The sequence below is a fragment of the Papio anubis genome, chromosome 16 (genome assembly GCF_008728515.1).
Source record: "Papio anubis isolate 15944 chromosome 16, Panubis1.0, whole genome shotgun sequence".
In the NCBI taxonomy this organism is placed as follows: Eukaryota; Metazoa; Chordata; class Mammalia; order Primates; family Cercopithecidae; genus Papio; species Papio anubis.
The window spans coordinates 54,693,005-54,712,214 of record NC_044991.1 but is presented as its reverse complement, the minus strand read 5'-3'; the positions used below and the strand labels follow the sequence as shown (position 1 = coordinate 54,712,214).

The following is a 19,210-nucleotide window of genomic DNA, read 5'->3' as shown; positions in this document are numbered from 1 at the left end:
GGGCACCTGTAGTCCCAGCTACACAGGAGGCTGAGGCAGGAGAATGGCGTGAACCCGGGAGACGGAGCTTGCAGTGAGCTGAGATCTCGCCACTGCACTCCAGCCTGGGTGACAGAGCGAGATTCCGTCGCAAAAAAAAAAAAAAAAAAAAAAAAAAAAAAAAAAGTTAGGCTGTCATCCTGCCCATAACCTGACCCCTGGTGATATCATCAACCTACCAAGCTGTGGCCACACAGGACCCAGCCACCCACAAGATGAGACCCACTCTGGGTCCAGAAAGCTCTTTCACTCAAGGCGGAGGTGGGGAGATCGAGGACAAGGGAAGCAGAAACTCCCTCCCCTCAGAGATCAATGCAGAAAGAAAAGGCAGGCACAGGAAATAGAACAGAACACTAACTTTAATGGGGCAGCCCTGAGCCTTATCCTTCAAACCTTCCCCCTCAGTACCCCGTGTGCGAGGAGGGAGGGGCGACTGCTACAGGCACATCGTTGATGTCCTCCCTCCTCCTGGCGATCCCACTCCTCACCCTGTCCTCTCCAGCTGCTGCGGTCTCCATCGCCGAGGTGGGTCCCAGGTAAGCTCCCAGGAGGGGCAGGGGAGCCCCTCAGCGACCCAGGGCAGATTCCCCCATGGCTGAGGGCATAGGGAACTAGCCCGGGTGGAGACGCAGCCGTCCTCGGAGCTGCGCGGGTACCTGATTCTGGGGGTGTGGACAGAGCCACGGGACCACCCCCCAAGGCCCAGCGCGGGGGGCTGTAAGGCCGGGCCCGAGGTGTTGGACACTGCTTTGGGGGGCAGGCTAGGTCTCTGCACGTGGCTTCTGGGCTCTGGAAAGCGGTCCATTCTCCTGACCCGGATGGAGTGGGAGGAGGCGGCTCAGTCCCGGGCCTCCGCTCCCAGAGTTCCTGTCCCACCTCCTCCCACGCTCACCCATCCCAAGGAAGGAGGGCACTCGGGCCCCAAGAGGCTCCTGAGAGCAGCGGGCTCCGCCCTCCCAGTGGTCTGTCCATCGGTGGGTGGGTCGGGCGCGGAGTCGGGGCTCTGGCGGGTACCGGAGCGTCCCCGCGCGGCCCGGGCAGCCGCTCACCGCTGCTTCCGCTCCGCCTGCTGGAGCCGCCGGGAGAGGTCTTCGATCCGCACGTTCTTGAGCTGGAGCAGGTGCTCCAGGCGCCTTACCTTCATCTGTAGGACCTAAGCCGCGCCGCACAAGGGTCAAGTCCGGCGGCCTGCTCCCTCCTACCTGGCCTCTGCTAGCCACGACCCCCCCCCACCCGCAGCCTTCCTAGACCCCTCACCTGCACGGTCTCCTGCGAGGCCAACAGCTCCTGCTCCTTTTCAGCGATCTGGAGGACGAAGCTCGGGTCGCCCTGCAACGCCTGGTTATACGCCGGAGGCCGAGGCGCCGGCGGCCGTACCCCGCTGGGGTGGGAAGCAGCTTAGCCGAGGCTTGGACCTCGGGCCCTACACTCACCCTTCCAGTGCCCTCGACCAGGCCTTCCCTTCTCCCCCTCTAGCCCCTTTCGTGCCTCAAGCTCAGCCTACCCTGCCCCCCAACCCCAGCTGTGTGCAGAGATCACCAGCCTGATGAAGTCGGGAACTCCCAGCTTCTTTACCTGAGCTGACCCTCTCCCTGGGGGTCCAGGGCACCTTCACCTCGGGCCTTCTGGGATAAACCTGAGACAAGGCAAGTGGAGGAATGACTGTGCTGGAGTCTCACTTTCCTGCTTCCCCCGCCCCAGTTCCACTCTCACAAGCGACAGGAAGGACAGAAGGAAAGCTCCACTGGGGAGGAAGAAACGGAAAAGGCCACCTTACCCACATCCATGTAGCCACTGCCATCCTGGGGAGCCAGTTCCTGAAAGAACCCCGGGGTCCGCTGTGAGCCCAGGCTCAGTCATCCCCAAGGAGCCCTATGTCCCTTCCACCAGCCCCCAGGCCAGACTCTATTAGCCAAGCACCCCTCCCCCACACTTATCACCCAGGCTGGCCTTTCTGTGGTCGGGGGAGTGCCCCCCACCCAGCCCCCAAAGCGGTGGGAGAAGCTCGAGCGGGGTGGCACCTGTAAGGAGCCAGTGCCCTGCTTCCTGCGCCTCTGCCTCTCCTCCAGGCGCTGCCTCAGCGGTATAAGCACCAGCTCCACCACACCTGGGGAGCACTCTGCGATCTTGCGCATCACGTCATCCGGTACTGAAAAGTTCAGCCTCTTCAGCACCTTCCTGAGGGGTAGACACAGGGATAGCGGATTGGGTCCTGGGGAAATGAAGCGAGGGGACTGGGGGAGAGGGAAGGTGGCATGGTGGTTGCAGTTCTGAGTGCACAGCCCTGGGGGAGTGGAAGGGCATCCCATCTGAGCTTCCTTGTGTGGGTGTCCCGAGGTTCCTTGCCTCCTTCCGAATAGAATAGTCTTTTCATTTTGTAATCAGACGAATTCTGTCTGCGTTGACCCTCCCCACCCTGCCACCAAAACAGTCTCAGCCTGGGCAACCAAGACCATAGGAGATGATGGGGCTGGGGTAGTCCTTCCTGGGAACCCAGGGTGGGGGCTAGAGATTCCCACTCCTGCACCCAGGTATTCTGTTACCTGTTCAGATGACCCCAGTTGCTGAGTTTCTGCTGGAGAGAGTTGGCGGGGACATAATTGTGCATCTCCACCATCTTGGGGAAGTAAAACTTGATGACCTCTGCAACTAGGACTGAGGGAGAGGGGAGCAGATATGGAAGGTGGGGGCATGGGTAAGGAAGGAAGAGGGGAGAGAAGGTGGGTGGGAGAATCAGGCATGGCAGAGCAGTGGAACCCAATGGAGGGGTGGAGATGCAGAAAGGGGAAGGATAAGGAGGGAGACAAAAACATTAAGATTAGTCATAGGTAGAGGAGACTAAGTCTCCAGCATACCTCAGAGGAGCTGCATCCCTTCCCCATGAATTTAGGAACGGGAATACTGAGTCCCTGGTCCTCTAGTACAGAATGAGTCAGCCAGCGCAGTGGCTCACACCTATAATCCCAACATTTTGGGAGGCTGAGGCAGGCGTATCACCCGAAGCCAGGAGTTCGAGAACAGCCTGGCCAACATGGTGAAACCCCATCTCTACTAAAAATACAATAATTAGCTGGGTGTGGTGGTGCATGTAATCCCAGCTACTTGGGTGGCTGAGGCAGAAGAATCGCTTGAACTTAGAAGGTGGAGGTTGCAGTGAGCTGTGATCATGCCACTGCACTCCAGCCTGGGCAACAAGAAAAAAAAAAAAAGAGAGAGAGAGAGAGAGAACAAGTCTCCAAGAGAGGCTTTCAGGAGCCCAGGGAATTCACATGGATGCATGATACACACACACACACTCCAACACCACAGTTCCAGGAGAGTAAAAGAGTCACATAAGCAGAGACACATGTGATAAGATCTCTCTACATATAGATACATAGGGCAGAATGTGTAGACACATAGAACAAACACATGCTAGGCACACATGTAAAACACACATAAACAGAAGCACAAAAAGCCACATATGCACACAGCCTCCCCAAATATAGAGATGCACAGAAGTACTTGACATGAGATGACAGGTAAGTATTTGTGTCACTGAGACCCCAGGAGACATTCCTAGAAACACAAACACCTTCACAAGCACAAAGAAACACAAGCACACAAACCCCCACAAATACAGGACTAAACATGTCAACACACATATGAACACACACATATGAACACACACATACTCAGACTCCCACAAGACAAATATAGAACACATAGCAATGAGTGAGCACATACAGAAATGCACAAATAAATATGCAGACACATATCTTAATCACTAACGTCCCTGGAGGGAGTTAGAGGCACATCCCCCCACATGCACACAGGATAGAACATGTAGACATACATATATGGGCACACATCGTTCACACACAGATGCAAATAGAAAACAAGCACACACGTCTACAATTTGAAGTCCCAGGAGACAGATTCCTCCCCACCCCTACACACACAAAGAGTTTGCACAGAGACCCAGCACACACGAACATACAGGACAGAACATGCAGACACACAGGGGCACACACCTCCATCACTAAAGTCCCGGGAGAGGTTTCGCTTGGGCCGGGACAGAGGTATGTTGTCTACCCACAGGTACAGCTGGTGCAGCGCCTCCTCGTCCACGCTGCTCGCCATTGGCGTCCTCAAGGCCTGGCCGCCCCAGCGGTGCCGGGTCCAGCCCCAGCCTCACGACCCTTCAGGCGCTTCCTTTCTTGCCACTGCAGAAGCCCGTAACTGCCTCTGCCTGCCTAATCCAGAGACTCACGTCCCAGCTGGGAGCGGCCATATTGTTTTATGAAACCATGGAAACCATCCCCTGCCTCGCCTGGGAGCAAAGACTTCTGGGAGTTGTAGTTTTATCCCCTCCCCGCTACCTCCTCTCAGGCCCGAGCTTTGAAAAGGCGGTTAGCTGTCCTTTTCTTCTTCCCAAGAAAGCATCACTTCTGTGCCCACGCCACCTGCTGACCAGTCACTCACCCACTTTGGGACCAGCCAAAGCCAATCAGGCCCTCAGAATTCCTGCATCTGCACACCTAGGGTGGGGATTCCCCTTCTTGGCCCTTTAGCCCTTTAGTCCCAAATGAAGGGAGCACTCCAGTGTTTGTCAGCTTTATTTGGGGGTGCACTGTTGATAATCTGCCACCCAACTGGATTGCGTGGTACAACTGCTTCCTGCTTCGTCCCTCTCCAAAACTCTATGCTCATGGGGTCATCGCCACTCGCCCTTCCCAGCAGTGTTCTAGTGGGGTATTTAATAGGTAACCCAGACTCCCAGGGAGAACACCAGAGTTCAAGGCCAGTACCTTGGGCAGGTCATTTAACTTCTTAACTCCATTTCCTCCTTTGTGAAATGACGATGGTTCTCACTTATTTGTCCCAAACCCCTCATCTCCCGTCAATGAGCTAGCTATTCTTCCATGGATTAGAAATTCATTTCAGGCAGGGCACCGTGGCTTACGCCTGTAATCCCAGCATTTTGGGAGGCCGAGGTGAGCACATCACCTGAGCTCAGTAGTTCGAGACCAGCCTTGCCAACATGGCAAAACCCTGTCTCTACTAAAAATGCAAAAAAGTTAGCCAGGTGTGGTGGCGGGTGCCTGTAATCCCAGCCACTGAGGAGGCTGAGGCAAGAGAATCGCCTGAACCTGGGAGTCAAAGGTTGCAGTGAGCTGAGATCGTGCTATTGCACTCCAGCCTAGGTGACAGAGCGGGACTCCATCTCAAAAAAAAAAAGAAAGAAAGAAAGAAAGAAATTCATTGCAGTACCCAGTTCCATTCCAAAACAGCACTACCCTTAGGAGGGTTAGGAATATGGGTCCCTCCTTAGTGAAGAGGTACTTCTAGAGTCAGGATGGGAAAACAGCTTGACTAACCGCGTGGCCTTGGGCACCTGATCAGACCTCTGCCTGGTTTCTCTTGGCTTTACCTACCTTATAGGGGCTTTGTGAGCATCTAAAGCATTTAGCACAGAACAGGGCCCCTATTAGTATCAGCTGGTACTATCATTAATGAGACAGTCTCAGTTCCAGCAAGAAGTGTTCTTTTTCACAGGAGACAAATGGAAGTAATTCGCCTTGTTGGAACCTGCGGTGAGGGAGCTGGGTTAAACAGGAGCACCTGGGCAAGCAGGCCATGCTCCCTCCTGCTCACTCCAGAGCAGGTGGGGCTTACTTGTAGCTTTCTGGTCTCCACCTCCAGGGTTCGGACTTGGGGTGGGAAGGTGGTGGCAAGGGGGATCCCAACTACTTTTTGTTGTCACTTCAAAGTCCTCAAGGCCTGGAGGGGATTCCTGAATGCCAGAAGTGCAGGCCAAGAGTGGAAGTCACACCCATTTCTAGTTTTAAAGTCATATATAGTGGTGTTGATTTTCCACAAGGGGCAATAACCAGGGCATGCCAGGGACAAGAGATGAACTGGATACTCCCCCATTAACATTCCCAGTGTTGGAGGAGAAACTTGGTGGTGAGGGCGGGCTGGGGCTGGGAAGGAAACACAGAAGTGATGTGCCAGCCTCAGGTGAGGTGGGAAAACCGGTTTGGGGCCCAGAGCTGCCAGCCTTGCTTAAGCCCAGGCCCTTCCCTGGTTGGAACCGCTGGGGCCTCAGTGAGGAAGGGGTAGGGAGGGGCTGGCTCTGAAAGGAAAAAGGGTAGGATCAGCAAAGGGACCTGACCTCACCTTTGTACTGGGGCCCCCCTGGAAGGCACTGCACAGGGAGTGACCAACTCATTCTCTGCCTCTTGGGGGTGCAATCTGTTCCTAGCAATTTCACCTTCCTCCTGCCACTGTGCCCAGAGGTGGCCACCAGGCTTGGAGATGCCAATCACTGAAAGGCCTAAAGGGCTCTCTCTTAAGGCACCAAAGGTAAACCAAAGGTGCCCTATATGCCCCTCCAAACTCCAATCTGGACCCCAGAAGCTGCCCCAACACTCCTTTCTGTCCTGACTTCACTCCTGCAAAGGCCTTCAAACCAGCCTCCGTAGGCCTAGTCCCCATGTGCATATTGATTTGCCCCCAGAGACTGATGGCTCCCTCCCTCCTGCCCCAGCCAAGTGATCCCAAGCTTGAGGTCTCCTCCTGCCCCTCTTCGGGTCAGGGCCACCCTCTCAACACTTGCCTCCATGTCCCACCAAAGCAAGGACCAAAGGAAGCCAGGACAAATATGTCCCCCAAGACAGACGCAAGCCCAGACCATGAAGGATGCACCCTTGGCTGTTAAAATGTTCACCCCCACAAAAGGGGAGTGGACAGATTTATTGAAATCAAACTGGGAAAGGAGCAGCTGGATGGCTGGACTCTGGGCCCAGCCCCAGGCCCCTCTGCCCAGGATGGGACCCTGCCAGAGAGGGAGGAGAGGCATGGGGCCTGCAGCTGCCCACAAAAGGGAAGCGCCCATTGTCACTCCCATGGTGGGGGACCTCTTGGAAACCTCCAATCTGGAGAGAAAACCAAGGGCCAAAGTCACATGGACAGGGCCAGAGAAAGGGACTGGGGAGGTGGAAAGCAGGCAGAAGCAGGCTCAGGAGCCCGTGGTGAGTTAAACTGTGCTTCTCGAGGCGGCCGGGGGGGTGGGGGTAGGGGCTGCCAGCCTTGCAGGGGGCCTAGGCTGGACCTTCCTCTGGAGCCCTTCCCAGAATGGCTTTGGGGTCCCCCCCGGCACCAAAGACCTGGTGGCAGAGGGGAGAGGCACTCTCCGGCCGGGAACCTCCAGGGCCCACCCCTGGCTGCTGCTGTGGTTAGTCCACTGAGGGCACGGTGTGGTAGCACCGGACAGCTCCCCACCCGCCCCACCTGGTCCCCTGAGCCCAGGGCCAAATGGGGAGGAAAGAGGATTCTGAGAAAGAGGCAATAAGCAGGCAGTGAGGCTGAACTCAGCCCCCGACCCGGCCGAGGTGACCAGGCCTGTTGCAGGGCCAGGGGAAGCATTACTAAAGGATCTGGGGCTCCACACTCTGGCTCCATGCACAGCGGGTGCCCAGAGAGTCCTCTGCCCTGGGGTGGTGCTGCCAATCTAGGTTGGGGGCACAGCTAGGTCCAGTGACTCAGCTTTGATGTCCAAGACCCCGAACTCCCGCCTGCCTGGCATGGTTCTTCCTGGTCACGTGAACCAGATCGTGTTCCAAGTGGAGGATGTGGCTCTGCACGCGGTCGTCAATGGGGAAGGAGGTCAGGTACCTCTTGACCATGGCGAAGTAAGCCATGGCCTCCCCAAAGCTGGGTACAGGCACCTCATCACCATCCTCCTCATCATCATCGTCATCTTCATCTTCATCATCCTCTTCCTCATCGTCCTCCTCTTCCTCACTGTCCGAATCAGAGTCCTCCCCACCTTCCAGGAAATGCAGAGTAGGGCACTGGGCCTCCTCCTGGGTACCATAACCCCCGAAGCTGCCACCGGCCTCCACTACTCCCTGGGCCCAGTCCTCAGCCTCCAAGCCCTCAGAGGAGCTCTCCTCATCTTCCTCCTCTTCTTCATCACTGTCATCAACATCACCCTCCTCCTCTACCTCCTCTTCCTCCCCCAATTCCTCTCCTTCCCCTGCTTCCTCCTCCTCCTCTCCTTCCTCCTCCTCTTCCTCTCCTTCACCCTCCTCCTCCTCCTCTTCTTCTTCCTCCTCCTCCTCTTCCTCTTCCTCCCCCTCGCTCTTGAGGGAAGTGGTGATGGTGGCATTAGGGCCACCCCCAAAGCCAGCCTCACGAAAGCAGGCGGCTATGTCCGAAGGCTCCACTGCCTGCCAGGCGGCAGCCACAAAGTGCAGGGCCTCCGTGAGACCCAGCTGCAGGCCTGAGCGATCCTGGCCCTCTAGCGCGGCCATGGCCTTGAGCAGCATGGCCTGGCGGTAGTGGCCCTTCACCTGCTGGACCACTCCCCTCTCCAGCGGATGCACGGTGCCCGGCGGGAAGAAGGCCAGCTGCACATGCCGCAGGCCCGAGGTGTCCAAGGACTGAGCAGCCAAGCGGCCGGCCAGCAGTAGGACCCGGCGAGACTCTGCAGCCATTCGGGTGTCCAGGGCCTTCAAGTACTTGGCCAGGGCCTGGGTAGTGACACCACCCTTGGAGTTGGCCGTGTAGTCGCAGGGCAGGCCGGCTTGGCCTGCGCGGGGCTTCGCCGACTTGCCGGCCACCAGCGGGGGCAGCTTCTCGCTGCCATCGGCATTGGCGCACAGCAGGACGCTCAGGCGCTGGGTGGCTTGACGCGGCCGTCCGTCGCCTCCGCACAGCCCCGCGGCCTGGTCGGGCAGAAAGTCGTACCATAGACTGGTCTCGGTGGCGCTGAACACGTCCTGCGAGGCGTAGCCCTCGGCCACCGACGGCGGCTGCTCCTCCCGAGCGCGCCAACCAGTAGTGCTCCCGCCACTGCCCTCCGAGGGCACCGCGGCCGGGCTGGCAGGCGCCGCCGGGGTGCGGGGGGCGGCGTTTCGCGCGCGGGCGCGGGCCACGCCGCTGCAGGACACCACGCCGTGGCGTCGGCGGAAGCGGTCCAGCCAGCCGTTGGAGGCGGTGAAGTCGTCCATGCCCAGCTCCTCGGCTATGCGCAGCGCCTTCTCCTTGAGGATGATGCCCTTGACCGGCAGGCCGGCGGCGCGGATCTGCTGAAACCAGGCGATGAGCAAGCCCTCGAGCTTGTCGTAGGGAGACAGCTTGTTGGTCTTGCGGCAGGTGGAGGCCACCCCGTACTTGCGCTCCGACGCCAGGATGGCGCGCTTGTTCTTCAGGATCGTGCTCAGCGTGGACGGCGGGATGTTGAAGCGCCGCGCGATCTCGCCCTTGCGCAGGTCCGATCTCTTCCACCTCCTGGATGATCCGTGACTTCTCCCGGAACGTCAGCTGTCGCCGCTTGGGGCCCATCCCGCGCCCCGCCCCGGGGCCTGAGTGCCGCCGCCGCCGCCCCTGGCAGCCCGCCCGTGGCGGGGCACCTGGCGGCTCTCCCGCGCCCCGCCCGAGACAGCGGCCTGCGGCGCGGCGGCTGGGCGACGACCCGGCCGGGCCGGGGGCACCTCCAAGTGCTGGAGAGGTCGCCGGCGGCGGGCGGCAGGCGACGGCGTATGAGGGCGGGCGCGCGCGGAAGGCAGGAAGTGCCGCGGGCGCGGGGAGCTGGGAGCGCGGCGAGCGGGGCGGAGCGGGCGGAGCGGGATCTCGCGGGAAGCGTGGGGACGCCCGGCACCGCCTCCCCGCCCTCGGCGCCCACCCCCTTCCCGCCGCCAGGACATACCGCGCGGGGGCGCTGCGGCCTGCGGGACCTTCCCGTGCTGCGGCCTCGGGCGACCCGGCAGCGACGCGGGCGGGGACGCGGTGCATCGCTACTGCGCCCGGCGGTCAGCGACTTGCGGCTCAAAAAGAATAAGAAACAGGGTTTTTTTGTTTTTTAAAAAATTAAGGTAAAAAAACCCACGGAAGGCTGTAAGTGCTTTTTTTTTTTTTTTTTGCGGAAACTGAAAAATTCAAGAAGTTGAAAAACGCCTTTCACATCACCTAGAGAGATGCACAGGTAACATTTTGATACATTTCCTTCCAGTCTTTTCTCTAGACGCATGTAGTTTTCTTTTTTAAAATTTATTATATAAAACTGGCATCAGGCTGTATAGACTGTATATCTGGCATCTCCTGCTGTTTCACCTGGCATCAAGTAGTGAGAATTTTGCCATATCGGTATCATTGCCAACATGCTTTTTAATGATTGTGTAGCTTTCCAACTATGAATGAACACTAGCGTATGTAACCTATTGTTACACCCTTAAGTTATTTTTGTAATCAACATTACAGTTGTAATCTATTTGATGGTGCTAATGACATTTTTAAAGTTCTAGTAATCCCAAAACCCACAGATAAACACTCATAACATCTTGGTGTGTCACTTTCTGGGCTTTTCCATGCATATAGCCATAAATATATGTGTTTGCACTTACAGAAATAACATCATGGATGTATATAAGTGTGAATCCCTGAAGCCTCCCTCTCCTGCAGCAAAACATTAAAATGCCAAGCTCTTAAAACAATGAACGGGCCGGGCACGGTGGCTCACGCCTGTAATCCCAGAACTTTGGGAGGCTGAGGCGGGTGGCTCACGAGGTCAGGAGATCGAGACAATCCTGGCTAACACGGCGAAACCCCGTCTCTATTAAAAAATACAAAAAAATTAGCCGGGCGTGGTGGCGGACGCCTGTAGTCCCAGCTACTTGGGAGGCAGAGGCAGGAAAATGGCGTGAACCCAGGAGGCGGAGCTTGCAGTGAGCCGAGAACGCACCACTGCACTCCAGCCTGGGCGAAAGAGCGAGACTCCGTTTCAGGGAAAAAAAAAAAAAAAAAAAAATGAACGTATAGCTGTGTGTTTTTGTTTTGTTTTGTTTGTTTGTTTTGGGATTTTTTTTTGTTTTTGTGTGTGTGTGTTTTTTGAGATGGAGTCTTGCTCTGCCGTCCAGGTCCAGATTAGAGGTCAGTGGTGCGATCTTGGCTCACTGCAAGCTCCGCCTCCCGAGTTCACGCCATTCTCCTGCCTCAGCCTCCGGAGTAGCTGGGACACGGGTGCCCGCCACCACACGCGGTTAATTTTTTGTATTTTTAGTAGAGACGAGGTTTCACGTGTTAGCCAGGATGGTCTTGATCTCTTGACCTCGTGATCCGCCGGCCTCGGCCTCCCAAAGTGCTGGGATTACGGGCGTGAGCCACCGCCCCCGGCCAACTGTGTTTTTAAAAATCTCTTAGGGCAGCACCAAGGGGAACTCCAGCAGTTGGCAGAGAGGAAGGCTGTGACCCAGGGGGACAGGCTGAGGACCTGGGGCTGGATAAAGTTGTGGGTGAGTGTAGACAAAGAAGAAAAGAGGACCAAGGACAGTGCCCTGGGTCCTCCAAGGTTAAAGGCTCAAGAAAGAGGCCAGGTGCAGTGGCTCAGGTCTGTAATCTCAACGCTTTAGGAGGCTGAAGCAGGCAGACCACCTGAGGTCAGCAGTTCAAGACCAGCCTGGCCAATATAGTGAAGCTCTGTCTCTACTAAAAATACAAAAAATTAGCCAGGTGTGGTGGCACTCACCTGTAGTCCCAGCTATTTGGGAGGCTGAGGCAGGAGAATCGCTTGAGCCTGGGAGCAGAGGTTGCAGTGAGCCAAGATCATGCCACTGCACTCCACCCTGGGCAACAGAGTGAGACTCCATCTCAAAAAAAAAGAAAGAAAAAGAGAAGAAAAGAAAGAACCAAATAGAGACTCTTGAAGTGGAGGAGCCCGTGAAGCAGGAGAAAAACCAGGCTACTGTGGCATTCTGGAAGCCAAAGGAAGAAAGTGTAACTTACTGCTGTTTTAGTGCAAATTTCTGTTTTCATGTTTCTTGGCCGTTTGAATCCTGTGAATTTTCTAGTCATATCCTTTGACCATGTGTTTGTCTTTTTCTTGACTTTTAGGAGCTCTTTACATGCTCTGAAGAAAAAATCTTCGTTAAGTATGTGCAAATGTTTTCTCCCAGTCTGCCACTTGTCTCACTTAGCTTAGGGAATCTTTTGGATATGAGAAAATTTTAATCTTCAATCTGTCAATTTTTTCCTTATTGCTTTGGGGTTTTGTGTCTTACTTAGAGAGGCCTTCCCTATCCCTGAGATATAAAAGATATTCTTTTAATCTCAAGGTCCAGAAGAACACGGGGAGACTTTTCCAGAGCACTGCTTGGCCCAAGAGGAGTGTGTGGTCACTGGACAAAAATGAATCTAAGATTACCTGGATGAGAACTCTTTGCCATGCGTCTTTTCTTTCTTTATTTCTTTCCTCTCTTTCCTCTCCTTCCTTCCTTCCCTTCTTTCTCTCTTTCTCTTTTCCTTCCTTTCCTTCCTTCTTTCCTTCCTTCCTCCCTTTCTTCCCTTCTTTCTCTCTTTGTTTCTCTCTTTTCCTTCCTTTCCTTTCTTCTTTCCTTCCTTCCTTCCTTTCTCTTCCTTTCCTTTCCTATGGCCCCTCTTTGGTGCCATACAAAGGGTGTTGGCACAACCACTTCCAGGATAGAAAAGAAGCCACGCACATCATATGCTGATAGCATAGCCACTTCCAGATACCTCGTCTACCCTTTGCCTATAGCAGTGCATGGGGCCCATTTCCATCCCCTCTCAAGTGACCATTTCCCCCAGCAATCCATCTGAGGCCCTGGGATCCCCCACCTCTTTCTGTAAGTCCCAGCTTTCTGCTGTTAGGACTGTTTGGGAAATCCATAACTCACCTTCTCTTCTTTTGGTCCAGGCTGCCCTTCAGGCCCCTCAGCAAGCTTTCCATTCTCCTTTTGTTTGTTTATTTGAGACAGGGTCTGATTCTGTCACCCAGGATGGAGTACAGTTCCACAGTCATAGTTCATTGCAGCCTCAGACTCCTCAGTAGCTAGGACTACAGGCATGAGGCACCATGCCTGGCTAAGTTTTCATTTTCTTTTTTTTTTTTTTTTTTGAGATGGAGTCTCACTGTTGCCTAGGCTGGAGTGCAGTGGCGCTATCTCAGCTCACTGCAACCTCCACCTCCCTGGTTCAAGTGATTCTCCTGCTTCAGCCTCCTGAGTAGCTGGGATCACAGGCATGTACCACCACACCCGGCTTAGTTTTGTATTTTTAGTAGAGACAGGGTTTCACCATGTTGGCCAGGCTAGTCTCAAACTCCTGACCTCAAGTGATCCGTCTGCCTTGGCCTCCCAAAGTGCTGGGATTACAGCTGTGAGCCACCTCACCCAGCCAAAAACTAAATGAATAATAAATAATAAAAATAAAGAAAAAAAATTGGCCGGGCGCAGTGGCTCATGCCTGTAATCCCAGCACTTTGGGAGGCCGAGGCGGGCGGATCACGAGGTCAGGAGATCAAGACCATCCTGACTAACATGGTGAAACCCCGTCTCTACTAAAAATACAAAAAATTAGCTGGGCGTGGTGGCGGGCACCTGTAGTCCCAGCTACTCGGGAGGCTGAGGCAGGCGAATGGTGTGAGCCCAGGAGGCGGAGCTTGCAGTGAACTGAGATCACGCCATTGCACTCCAGCTTGGGCAACAGAGCGAGACTCCGTCTCAAAAAAAAAAAAAATTAGCTAGGCATAGTGGCTTGTGCCTGTAGTTCTAGCTCCTAGGGAGGCTGAGGTGGGCGGGAGGATCACTTGAGCCCAGGAGCATGAGGCTGCAATGAGCTGTGACTGCACCACTGCATTACAGCTTGGGTAACAAACTTTGTTTTGAAATAAAGGAAGAAAAGAAAGAAGGAAAGAAGGAAGGAAAGGAAAGGCAGAGATTGCAGTGAGCCGAGATTACGGCACTGTACTCTAACCTGGGTGACAGAGTGAGACTCCATCTCAAAAAAAAAAAAACCTTTATTAAGATATATTTCACAAAGCATACAATTCACCATTTAAAGTGTACAATTCACCGATATGCACAACTGTCACCACAGTCCATTTTGGAATATCTTTTTTTTTTTTTTCGAGACCAAGTCTCACTCTGTTGCCCAGGCTGGAGTGCAGTGGCTCGATCTTAGCTCACTTCAACCTCCGCCTCCCAAGTTCAAGTGATTCTCCTGTCTCAACCTCCCCAGTAGCTGGGATTACAGGCACATGCCACCACACCTGGCTAAATTTTTGTGTTTTTAATAGAGACGGGGTTTCGCCATGTTGTCCTGGTTCGTCTTGAACTCCTGCTCTCAAGTGACCCACCCGCCTGGGCCTCCCAAAGTATTGGGATTACAGGCATGAGTTACTGTGCCTGGACAACATTTTTATCACCTTGGAAAGAAACCCCATACACTTTAGCTATCATCTCCCTATCCCCTCCGCCCCGCCCTCAGCACCCACTAACCTACATTCTGCCTATAAGTTTGTTTCCCTGTTCTGAACATTTTATATGGATGGAATCATGTGTCTTTTATGGCTGGCTTGTTTCACTTAGCGTCATGTTTTCAAGGTTTACCTGCGATGCAGCATGTATCAGTACTTCATTCATTTTTATGGCCCAGTAGTGCTCCATCGTATGGCTTTATGACATTTTGTTTATCCATTCCTCAGTTGGTGGACATTGGGGTTCTTTCCATCTTTTGGCTATTATGAATAATGCTGCTATATACATACATTTATTTGCATGTTTTTGTGTGACTGTATGTTTTCATTTCTCTGGGGTATATACCTAGGAGTGGAATTGATGGATCATATGGGATCTCTATGTTTAATCATTTGAGGAACTGTCAGAAAGAACATGCACTTACATTTTTTTAAAAATGTTTTTCCCTTCTTTTCACAGGTATTGAAACATGCAGTTTTAATTAATCAAAAAAGACCAGACAGCCAGGTGCAGTGACTCACGCCTGTAATCCCAGCACTTTGGGAGGCCGAGGCAGGTGGATCACCTGAGGTCAGGAGTTTCAGACCAGCCTGGCCAACATGGCGAAACCCCGGTCTCTACTAGATATATAAAAATTAGCCAGGTGTGGTGGCGGGCGCCTGTAGTCCCAGCTACTCAGGAGGCTGAGGCAGGAGAATCGCTGGAACCCAAGAGGTGGAGGTTGCAGTAAGCTGAGATCGTGTCACTGCATTCCAGCCTGGCTGACAGAGCAAGACTTTGTCTCAAAAAATAATAATAATGATAATCAAAAAACTTATACCTGTTCTTTGAAAAATATTTTACAATACAGAACATTTTGAAGATAAAAACATTTAATCAACTTTATTTCCACCACTCAAAGAATATCCTTGTAGGATATTTTCACATGCATATTGTGTTTTTTTTAAATTTAATTTTATTTTTTATTTTTATTTATTTATTTATTTTTGAGACTGAGTCTCACGCTGTTGCCCAGGCTGTAGTGCAGTGGCGCAATCTTGGCTCACTGCAAGCTCCACCTCCCTGGTTCATGCCATTCTCCTGCCTCAGCCTCCCGAGTAGCTGGGACTACGGGTGCCCGCCACCATGCCCGGCTAATTTTTTGTATTTTTAGTAGAGATGGGGTTTCACTATGTTAGCCAGGATGGTCTTGATCTCCTGACCTCGTGATCCACCCGCCTCGGCCTCCCAAAGTGCTGGGATTACAGGCGTGAGCCACCGCACCCGGCCATGCATATTGTGTTTAATGGGACTACACTTGGCATAATATTTCGTAGCCCATATTGTGAACATCTTTTCATGTCAATAAATAGCTACATCAGTGAATTTCACACTTTTTTTTTTTTCTTTTTGAGACAGGGTCTCGCTCTGTCACCCAACCTGGAGTGCAGTGGCTCAGTTACTGCTCACTGCTTCACTGCTGCCTCAGCCTCCCAGGCTCAAGCAATTTTCCCACCTCAGCCTCCAGAGTAGCTGGGACTATGGGCACCCACCACCATTGCAGGCTAATTTTTTTTTTTTTTGAGACAGAGTCTCGCTTAGTCGCCCAGGCTGGAGTGCAGTGGCGCCATCTCGGCTCACTGCAAGCTCCGCCTCCCGGGTTCAGGACATTCTCCTGCCTCAGCCTCCCGAGTAGCTGGGACTACAGGCGCCCGCCGCCTCGCCCGGCTAATTTTTTGCATTTTTAGTAGAGACGGGGTTTCACCGTGTTAGCCAGGATGGTCTCGATCTCCTGACCTCGTGATCCGCCCGCCTCGGCCTCCCAAAGTGCTGGGATTACAGGCGTGAGCCACCGCGCCCGGCCGCAGGCTAATTTTTGTGTGTGTGTTTTCTTTGCTTTTTTTGAGACAAAGTTTCACTCTTGTCACCCAGGCTAGAGTGCGATGGCGCAATGTCGGCTAACTGCAACCCCTGCCTCATGGGTTCAGTCAATTCTCCTGCCTCAACCTCCCAAGTAGCTAGAATTATAGGCGCCAACCACTACACCTGGCTAATTTTTGTATTTTTAGTAGAGACAGGGTTTCACCATGTTGGCCACACAGACACATAAGGGCATACCTATTGCATCATTGTAAAAGCTAATATCCTAAATATTCAGCATTAGGGGCTTGAGTAAATATATATTGTTATGGTACTAATATGGATCCATCTCCAAGTAAGATGAAGAAAGGTATAGAGCAATGGTTTTTATTTTTATTTATTTATTTATTTTTGAGACAGAATCTCACTTTATCACCCAGGATTTACGTATTTATTTATTGTAAAGATATAGACCTGCAGCCACTAGCCCTAAGTGGCCACTGAACTATTAAATTAATTTATTTTTATGTTTAGAGTCAAAGTCTCACTCAGTTGCCCAGGATGGAGTGCAGTGGTGGAATTATAGCTCACTGCAGACTCAAACTCCTGGGTTCGAGCTAACCTCCAGAGTCACTTGGATTGTTTGTTTGTTTGTTTGTTTTTGAGATGGAGTCTTGCTCTTTTCACCCAGGCTGGAGTGCAATGGCGCGATCTTGGCTCACTGCAACCCCTAACCCCCAGGTTCAAGCAATTATCCTGCCTCAGCCTCCTGAGGAGCTGGGATTACGGGTGCCTGCCACCAGGCCCAGCTAATGTTTGTGTTTTTAGTAGAGATGGGTTTTCACCATGTCGGCCAGGCTGGTCTCGAGCTCCTGACCTTGTGATCCACCTGCCTCGGCCTCCCCAAGTGCTGGGATTACAGGTGTGAGCCACTGCGCCAGGCGAGTTGCTTGGATTATAGGCAGGGGCCACCACACCCGGCTAAGTTTTTTAAAAATGTTTTGTAAAGACAGGGTTTCACCATATTGCTCAGGCTGGTCTTGAATTACTAGCCTCAGGCAATTCCCCTGCATCAGGCTCTGGAGTTGTTGCGATTACAGGTGTGAGCCACAGTTCCAGCACTATTGAGCCCTTTAAATGTTGCAAGTACAAATTGAGATGTGCTGGGGGTGTAAAATGCATATTAGAGTTTGAAGACTTGGCATCCGAAAAAGTATGTAAAATATCTCAATAATTATATATTGACAACATGTCAAATAATATTTTGAATACATTACATTGAATAAAATATTACAGTAATTTCATGTTTCTTTTTTATTGTTTTAAATGTGGCTACTAGCATATTTTAAATTATGTATGTGGGCCAGGCACAGTGGCTCACGCCTGTAATCCCAGCACTTTGGGAGGCCGAGATGGGTGGATCACCTGAGGTCAGGAGTTCAAGACCAGCCTGGCCAACATGGCAAAACCCTGTCTCTACTGAAAATAAAAAATTGGCCGGGAATGGTGGTGGGCACCTGTAATTCCAGCTACTTGGGAGGCTGAGGCAGGAAAATCGCTTGAACCCAGGAGGCGGAGGTTGCAGTGAGCCAAGATCATGCCACTGCCCTCAAGCCTAGGTGACACAGTGAGACTCCATCTCAAACAAACAAACAAACAAAAAAACCCAGAACCCCTCTATGGTCTTGCCCACCTCCCCACTCACCAGCCCAGAGGTGACCTGACTGGGATTTCAAGGGATTCAACAGTATAATGCCCACCCTGCATTGTTGCCCTGTATGTTGGCTGGGTGAGGGGTAGGGGGGATACCTGCTGTGTTTATTTTGAAAACGCAAATCTTGGGGGTTTTATTTCTGGTTTTGGGGCTGGGTAGCCTCACAAGGGCACTTCCCCCTTCCCTCCTGGCACTAAGGGCAGTCACATCCTCACTGGAAGTAGTGGCTGGAGGTCCAGGGCATGACCCCTGACCCAGGGAGGATGAACTGGAAATTCAGTCTTGCAGAGCCCTCTGCACAGCACAGGAACTGGGCAAAATGTGGAGAAAAGGAAAGGTCATGGTTCCCACGTTGGCCACCCCTCTCAGGTGGGGCTGGGGTCTTCCCCTCCCCTTCACGTGCATTGGCCCACCCAGCCCCCCATCACCAGGCCCTCCCTTTTGCCACCCCCAAAAATTTGGGTCCGGGTGGCTGGGACTTCACGAGAAGAGGCGCTCCTGCCTTGCTGAACTGCAGTCCGCCCCCCCACTGCCCGCCCAGCCAGAGGCCACTTCTAACCTGGAGAGACCCTATGCTATATGAAAGCTGCTTACTACCCACTGGCTTTTCAGTGCAGCCTTCAGGCCTCTTGTTCCAGGAGGCCTGGAAAACGGGCGGGGCTGGAAGGCATTTAGATAATTGGAAGATGGGCCTGGCGCTGTGGCTCATGCCTGCAATCCCAGCACTTTGGGAGGCCTAGGCAGGTGGATCACGACGTCAGGAGTTCGAGACCAGCCTGACCAATATGGTGAAACCCCGTCTTTACTAAAAATACAAAAAATTAGTCAGGTGTGGTGGCGTGCGCCTGTAGTCCCAGCTATTCGGGAGGCTGAGGCAGAAGAATCGCTTGAACCCGGGAGGCGGAGCTTGCAGTGAGCAGAGATCACCGAGTCACTCCAGCCGGGTTGACAGAGCGAGACTCCATCTCAAAAAAAAAAAAAAAGGAAAAAGAAAAAGATAATTGGAAGATGCTTGGCTTAAATGAATGACAAATTCAGCCTCTCTGGTCTGGTCATCAAAGAAACACCAATTAAATAATATGGTGCCATTGCCACCAAGTTAGCTAAGTCATCAATGGGCGTGATACTTAATTAACTTCTCTGGTTGCTGACACCCTCCTCGACCCCCAGCCGCGGAAATCCATGCCTAGTTCCACCATTCAGAGCCTCTACTGGGGCTGCCGCGAAAATTGGACCGGTTGGGGTAACATCTAACCTGGGGTCCCCCGAAAGCGCCCGTCAGTTCCGCTTGGGGGCCCCACTGCCCTCCCACCTCCTAAGCCGGGCGCTCCGCCTGCGAATGACGTTTTGCTGCTGCTCA

At 53.1% G+C, this 19,210-nt stretch overlaps 2 protein-coding genes across 3 annotated transcripts; both read right to left on the bottom strand.

The window, feature by feature from the left end:
* Positions 1 to 380: 380 nt before the first annotated feature.
* SPEF1 (sperm flagellar 1) lies at positions 381 to 5,070 on the bottom strand. 2 transcript variants are annotated; one of them, XM_009216496.3, is made up of 8 exons: positions 4,053 to 5,070; positions 2,583 to 2,694; positions 2,061 to 2,217; positions 1,817 to 1,856; positions 1,615 to 1,675; positions 1,297 to 1,420; positions 1,089 to 1,192; positions 381 to 848 (listed from the first exon to the last, which is right to left on the bottom strand). In XM_009216496.3, the coding sequence occupies exons 1-8, from the start codon at positions 4,159 to 4,161 to the stop codon at positions 524 to 526; spliced, it is 1,032 nt and encodes a 343-aa protein (XP_009214760.1). In that variant the 5' UTR covers positions 4,162 to 5,070; the 3' UTR covers positions 381 to 523. The 2 variants fall into 2 exon arrangements, with proteins under 2 accessions (XP_009214760.1, XP_003905065.1); XM_003905016.4 differs by having other exon boundaries at positions 381 to 1,192; positions 4,053 to 5,067.
* Positions 5,071 to 6,731: 1,661 nt separating this feature from the next.
* CENPB (centromere protein B) lies at positions 6,732 to 9,372 on the bottom strand. Its single transcript, XM_003905017.4, is given in 2 exon segments — positions 6,732 to 9,306; positions 9,308 to 9,372. Coding segments are annotated over 2 exon segments (1,806 nt in total). The 3' UTR covers positions 6,732 to 7,565.
* Between the last annotated feature and the right edge of the window lie 9,838 nt (positions 9,373 to 19,210).